The sequence below is a fragment of the Triticum dicoccoides genome, chromosome 4B (assembly GCF_002162155.2).
Source record: "Triticum dicoccoides isolate Atlit2015 ecotype Zavitan chromosome 4B, WEW_v2.0, whole genome shotgun sequence".
Lineage (NCBI taxonomy): Eukaryota > Viridiplantae > Streptophyta > Magnoliopsida > Poales > Poaceae > Triticum > Triticum dicoccoides.
Window position 1 is genome coordinate 60,148,876 of NC_041387.1, and position 7,455 is coordinate 60,156,330.

General features: G+C 46.5%; 1 protein-coding gene across 1 annotated transcript; it reads right to left on the bottom strand.

The window, feature by feature from the left end:
* Positions 1–365: 365 nt before the first annotated feature.
* Positions 366–4,114, bottom strand: LOC119295008 (pentatricopeptide repeat-containing protein At4g31850, chloroplastic-like). The gene is made up of 2 exons (XM_037573325.1): positions 4,007–4,114; positions 366–3,906 (listed from the first exon to the last, which is right to left on the bottom strand). The coding sequence occupies exon 2, from the start codon at positions 3,880–3,882 to the stop codon at positions 604–606; it is 3,279 nt and encodes a 1,092-aa protein (XP_037429222.1). The 5' UTR covers positions 3,883–3,906; positions 4,007–4,114; the 3' UTR covers positions 366–603.
* Between the last annotated feature and the right edge of the window lie 3,341 nt (positions 4,115–7,455).

Below are 7,455 nucleotides of genomic sequence, written 5' to 3' on the forward strand. Positions count from 1 at the left end.
TCATCGCAACTTGTCATAAGCTGGACCCTAAGGGATAATACCGAACAGAGCCTCGAGCCCTCGACATATCAACAAACGGAGAAACGAGCCACAGCCCCAACTCAACTGACTACCAGAACAAATAAGTCCAAGTTCAGCGACCATCTTAAGGAGAACACCAGCAGGAAAGCAGATGGCATATAAATGACCAATCGCAGTTGGGGAAAAAGCAGTCAAAAGAAGAAGAAAAACTGAAAGCGAAGAGGGCGAAGACGATCACCGTAAACTGCGTATCGTATGGCATAAATTTCTGCCAGCAAAAATGGTACGTACTCCCTCCGTTCCTAAATATAAGTCTTTGTAAAAATTGCACTAAATGGACTACATACGGAGCAAAATGAATGAATCTAAACTTAAAATGCATCTATATACATCTGTATGCAGTTTATAATGAAATCTCTACAAAGACTTACATTTAGGAACGGAGGGAGTACATTAGTGCAGAATGCGATCTAGGAGTACTCTCAGATGCGTCACTGCTGATCACTATCTACGGTTGATCATTTCCCCAATTATAGAACAGGACTATACAGAAAGCAGTTCACACAGTAACTAACTTGTCAGTTACAACATTTGATTTGGAAGTTGCATGTAGGTGCTCGAATTAGGCCGGCACCCTCCAACAATCATCCGACCGTAGGCCGCAAAGGCGTTTTCAGGGCTGCCAGAAACACTGTACCCCCGGATAAGGGCGTTGTATGTGAAAACATTGGGCTTCCAGCCTTTCGCCAGCAGTTCTTCGTACATTTTGCCGGCTTCCGCGGCCTTCCCCGCTTTGCCCAGGTAGAGGATCAGTGAGTTGTACGTGTACAGGTTCGGGGCGATTCCTTTCTTCTCCATGTCATCGTAGAGGGCGAGTGCTTCCTCTAGTCTTCCAGATTTACCTAGACCGTGTATGAGCAAGTTATAGGTGATGAGGTCAGGCTCAAGTCCCATATCTGTCAGCTGTTTGAAGTAAGACAGGCCATCATTCAACCGCCCGTCTGTGCAGAGGGTGTCGATGACAACTGTATATGATTTTATATCTGGGTTTATCCCCTGCTCCACCATATTCTCAAAGAGCTCACAAACTTTCTCTGTGTCACCTGCTAATCGATATCCATTGAGCAGAATGTTGTAGATGGCGCAGTTGGGTTCGCATCCACACTCCACCATCTCATCAAAAAGAACTTCTGCATCTTCTACATTTCCATCTTTCAACAGCCCATCAAGAAGAGGACCATATGTGCATGGGGTGGGAGAGAAGCCTTCGCTCATCAGCTGGTAGTATAAGTTTATAGCCTCGTCCAACATTTTTGATTTTACAAGACCCGAAATGATTGTGTTATAGGTAACATAAGTTGATTTGTATCCCTTGTTATGCATCTCTTCTTGGACTTTCAGCATATCCTCGATCCGCATCGACTTCCCCATGGCATCGAGAATCAAATGGTAAGTAAACTCATCAGGGTCACATCCGAGTCTCTTCATCTCAGAGAACAACTCTTCAGCGATATCAATCAGGTCTTCATCCACAAGGCCGCAAATAAGAGCATTATATGACCCAATTTTTAGCAAAACACCAAAATTCTCAAACTTCTTGGCAAGTTCATGTGCTGCCAGAGCCTCCTTATTCTTGCAAAGGTGCCTAATTATTGGGCACAAAAACAAATCATCCATAAGAATGCCACTTGATGCTATGTTTTCGGCAAACTCAATTGACTTCTCTGTACCATCCCTCTTCAGTATCCCTTCCATCAGTGAGTGGACCGAAGGTCTATCCACTTTAGAATCAGGTTGAAGAATATATTCTTTAACAGTATGCAGAGCTTCCTTCATTAATCCACTCCTCACAAAACTAGGGAGGATAGTACACACTGTTGCGTAATCTGGAGCAAGAACCTTTTTCATCTGACAAAACATCCAGAATGCCTCATCCAATCTGTCCTCTTTAACAAGACCATGCATCACAGTGTTGTAAGATGAAAGGTCAGGCATGCAACCGTTCATCGTCATACTGTAAAGCATGCCCAGTGCATAGTTCACCTCCCCATTTTTGCAGAGACAATCCAGAACAGTATTGTACGTTATTATATTAGGTGGAAAGCTATTAGAGTTCATTCCTTCAAGCAGTTGCATCACCTCCTTGACTTTACCTTCTCTTCCTAATCCTGCCAAAAGTGTGTTGTAAGTACAGTCAGTGGGTTCAAGGTTCATTTCTTTCAGTTCATAGAAGATTTTCCAGGCTTCATTTCCCCTGCCTGCCTTGTAGAGCATATCAATCAAAGAATTCATTGCAAGAACATCAGGAGCACATCTGTTTTCGATCATTTCAGAGAAGATTTTCATGGCCTCATCAGCATTGGATGCCTTGCTGCAACACTTGATCATCATAGTGTAGGTGATATTATCTGGAGAAATCCCCATAGCTTTCAATTCATGGAAGACCCTTTTTGCCATTCCCAGCCGCCCAGATTTAGCAAGACCATACAAAACAGCATTACCAGCAACAACATCGGGAACAATCCCTTTGCTCTTCATAAGCTCATACCTTTTAAGTGCTTTCAGAGATTCGCCAGATTTTCCATAGTAATTTATGAACAGAACATGTGTGTATCCATTTGGAGTAGGACCATGAATATTCATATGGTTGAACAGCTCTAGAGCACGGTTAAACCTATCAGCTTTAAGAAATCCAGATATCAAGGAGTTGTATGAATACTGCTGAGGTACTATACCCTTTTGTTTCATCTCATCGAAAACACCTGAGGCTTCATCGACCCTCCCAACTTGGCACAATGCATCGACAGCTGCAGTATAAGCAACGACATTGTCGTTATACCCGTCAGCTTTCAATGCATTCCATATTTCACTTACTGACCGCGAGTCACTATTGTCGCCGCACTTGTCTAGGAGAGTAATGTAGGTCACTCTATCAGGCTTTTGATCACTCGCTTTCATCTTCCAAAATACATCCTTGGCATCAGCAAGTCGACCGGCATCACAGAGAATCTGTATAAGGACAGTATTGGTGACGACATCGGGCTTGCACCCCTCTTCCTCCATTTTGCGAAGAATTCTGTACGCCTCCTCTAATCTCCCAGCTTGTCCAAGAACCCGGATGCAGATGGTGTAGCTGTACACATTTGGCCTCACTCCACGAGCCTCCATCTCACCCAACAGCCCAACAACAGTCTCAGCGTCCCTCCTCTTCCCGAACGCCAGCATCAGCACGGAGTAGGTCCTGACAGTCGGCACGACACCATCCGCCGCCATGGCCTTGTACACCTCCATGGCCTCCCTGTCGAAGCCAGACTTGACGAGGAAATAGATGAGGCCATTGTAGGTGTAGGCGTTCAAGGCAATCCCGGCCTCCTTCATCACCGGCAGGGCCACCGGCGCGCTCCGGAGGCCCCCTTCGACGCCGACCGCCCCGAAGACGGTGCAGAAGGTGCCCACATTGGCCTTGACGATCTGCCTCTGCATTAGGTCGAACACCTGGGCCACGTCCCCGACCCGGCCGTGCGCGCGCATCAGCTCGAGCATGTAGTTGCACGACTCCGTGGTGTGGGCGACCCTGGGCTGCCGCGCCACGGACCTGAACAGCTCGAGGGCCTCCGCCGGGTCGGCGGCGGCGGCTGACCTGAGCATGTGGACGACGTTCCCCGCGTCGCCGGGCCGGCCCACGCGTTCGCCGCAGGGCGGCGCCGCGAGCTGGCGGCAGCCGGCGCGGCTGCTCGGCCGCGTCCTGGGCGGGGCGGTCAGGAACCCGGGAGAAGTCCTGGACTTCTGGGCCCGAGGTGTCCCTGCACCGGCCACGCCGCCGCCGCCGCCGCTTACGACGCCCGAGCAGCAGAGCTCCATGGTGCCCGCCCGCGCCCCGTTTTCCTGCGGCGGCAGAAGCAGGCAACAGCTGGAATTTTCAGAGGACGAGATGAATACTGGGCTGGGAGATTGCAGTGCAGGCCTTCAGTCCCCGTGAACTCACCTGGTGGCGCTGGCCGTGGAAATGGAGGCTGGCGGTGGACGGAGGTGGGAGACGGTGGGCAGATAACGAACCAGGAACCAAACTCACCGGGAAGCCACACGACGAGGATGTTTTTTCCCCCTCCTTCGAAGAAAAACTTGGATTCTGGTCCTCTAGGATACTTTTCTTGGGCCCGGGACAACCATGGGTCCATGGCCTCTCCGCCTAGGCAAACTTGGGCACACACCCCATCCCCATCGTGGATAGGATTTTCACTTTTTCAGAATTGGTGTTCGAAATTGCAATTAGCGACCAACATGTGGTTGAATGATTAAAAGAATGGTGATGGATTTTTGACGACACGCTTTTTAGGATTTCCGATGATACGCTTTCGGTGGAAGGAGACGGTCCCATCGACGACGCCTACGATGACTTCGTAAAATCTCAAGATGACATGCCAACTCAGTCTCTCGAAAGTGGTCATATGGATAAGGTGTGCGGGTATGCGTTCATAGGGGTGAGTGTATACGCGTATATATGAGCGCTTGTGTCTGTATTATGTTAAAAAAAACTGCGATTATGGAACATAAGAATAAAAACCAAAGACATTTTTTTAGAAATACCGACTACAATATGGACGCATAGTGGCATACACCCACACTCACGTCACACACACGCACTCTACTGACGGTCAAATCGGACTTATACAAAGCTTTAAAGATCGACGAAGTCACCCATCAGAGCTTCACTATCGTCTGGGATGTCGTTTCCTACGTAAGAAATAATTATGAGATACCAAAGCATCGATACAAACTCACGGTATAGCACAACGGGTCTTCAGCGTACTAAAACAAAATGATCTAATGCCATTATCCATCACTTGTACCAACAATTCCTGCTCGAGTAATATAGCAAGATGTTTGCGCGAAACTACAACAAAAAATGACATTTCTACCTTCTATAAAGTTACATATGCCTTTGGCATACTCTTGAAAAAAAGGTTAAGAAGAGCCATTACATTTCCAGTAGAAAATCGGAGATGAAATAACAGTAGGAAGATGGTTGAAACCTAAAATTGTAGGCTATGAAAGGAGAGAGAAAAATGGTTGAAATTGATATTCCTTGAACATACGACCTTGTACATGCAAGCACAATTGTATTTATGTCAAAAATACATGACATACAGTTTTTTAATATCATAATTTTGATATATGACTAATATAGTTATTATTGCGAAACGAGCATATTCAGATAGTTAGGTTTCTTGTGATGGAGTCTGCCCATCAGGGTTCAAGTCCTAGACTTAATATGATGTCGGTGATATTCTTTCAGAGGTATGACATGTCCGTCAGTTACGAGTTGTCATTCCGGCTTAAGTTTCTCAGAGATCAAACACATTAAGGCGGAGTGAAAGGGTGGACAGTCAGCTATGCCCCATGGCGCATGCTGGTTGGCCACAGTGAGGAGTTTTTGAATATATTTTTTAAGATTTTTTTTGGAAAATGAAAGTGAGACTTTTTCCCTTTCTCTTTTTGAGAAAAGGTTAGTGTTTATAGACGTAGTGTGTGCGTGTGTGTTCATATGGTGAGCGTGCATGTGTGTTTGTAAGCGGCCACATCTGTATTGTTGTGTTTCTAGAAAAGTTGGACACTATTTTTTTCTGACAAAATGATATTGTACACCCATGACCTAATGTCGGCTTGCCACTCCTCATGCACATGAAGGTACACAAAATCAATTCCAAAAGAAAAAGGGAAAAAGAAGAAAGTAGGACCAAAATAATAGATAAAGTGGGGCAAAACAGCCGTCTCGCCGCCCCAACCAAGAGATAGAGGCCCAGTCAATTAAAGCAATGTACTAGAACACCATTTTTTTAGATAAAAGGCCGAGGCCCGACTTTATAAATAAAGCCACCAGTCAGAGTTAAACAACCAGAAAGGACAAACAAACAACATTTAGAGTATCACCCAGCACGAATGAGCAGAAAAAGTAGCGTACATGGCTCCCAGGCCAGTACACGGCACGCAGGCCGGAGGGACAAAAGACGCCAACATAGGGCCAGCAACACCTAACTGTCGACACGAGTTGGAGATAGGAAGATAGCAGAAGCCCGGATCTTGGAAATCGTCATATCAAGCACATCCCTATCCGCCTCCTTAATCAATAATCTCCACTGCTGCAAGAACACCCAAGTTTTAAATAAGCAGTCAGCAGGCTTAGCAGGGAAAACATGCTCAATAGTAAATTTGTTTCTAGTCGTCCATAAAGACCATCACATCGCAGCAAAGCACACGCAGAAAATCCTCCTCTGGGCCCCAACCAGATTATTAGCCAAGAGACGAAGATCTGAGAAGGAAGACGGTCTTCAGGCGACTTGCAACCAAGATCTAATACAGCACCAAAATAATTTAGCCAAAACACAAGAGAAGAAAGCATGCATAGTGTCTTCTCTCAGACCACAGAGAGCGCAACGATCCGACCCAGGCCCATTGCGCTTGCGGATCTGGTCACCAGTTGGAAGCCGCCCACGAGAAGCTTGCCACAGAAAGATCTTGATCTTAGGAGGGATACGGGCCCTCCAGATCCACTTGAATTTGGAAGTAGTAGACCCCGAGATAAGTTTACCATACAACAATTTGACCGAAAAGCGACCAGAAGAAGAATGAGGTCACACCACCAAGTCCTCCTCCTCCGAGAGCACAAGGAAGAAGGCAACAAGGCGCTGCCAGTCCACCAACTCTTCAGGGGAGAGAGAGAGCGATGGAGTTGCAGGTCCTAGTTATTGGAAGAGAGCTCAGAGATTAAGATCTCAAGGTCAGGACAGTAAGAAAAAAAGAATAGGAAAAGCAATAGCCAACGTGGTCGAGCCACACCACCAATCGAGCCAGAATCTAGTGGATCTGCCATTGTGAACGACAAAATTGACGAGACTTTGGAAAGTAGGCCTAAGCTTAACAAAATCTCTCCAGAACTGGGACGCTCCGGAGGCACGAGCAAACATAGGGCTAGAGTTAGGGAAATACTTAGCTTTGAGAATGTTAAGCCAGCGAGGTTTTTCCAAGATGGTGGACATGATCTTCCACCACCATTTGATGATCAAACATTTGTTCATGACAAGAGTATTAATGATACCCAACCCCCCAAGGCTTTTGGGTCTGCAGATCAAATCCCACTGGATCATGCGGTATTTGCGTTTATTATCAGCCGCGTTCCAGTAGAAGGCACCTCTATGTTTGTCAAACCCAGCGTGAGTGTCGATCGAAAGAAGATAGAATCCCATAAGGAACATTGGAAGGGAAGAAAGGCAGGCATTAATCAGAGCAACTTTACCAGCTTGGGTATTGTATCTACCCCTCCAGGGCATAACGCTTGCCCACTTTGGCCACCGTGGGAGCAAAGTCTTTAGCAAGGAGTTTGTCGGAAGAAATGGGAGACCAAGATATTTGAGAGGAAAGGAACCAAGAGAGCAA

What these genes read in the sequence shown, in the direction of transcription:
- LOC119295008 (XM_037573325.1), bottom strand. Translation starts at nt 3,882, where the DNA reads ATGGAGCTCTGCTGCTCGGGCGTCGTAAGCGGCGGCGGCGGCGGCGTG.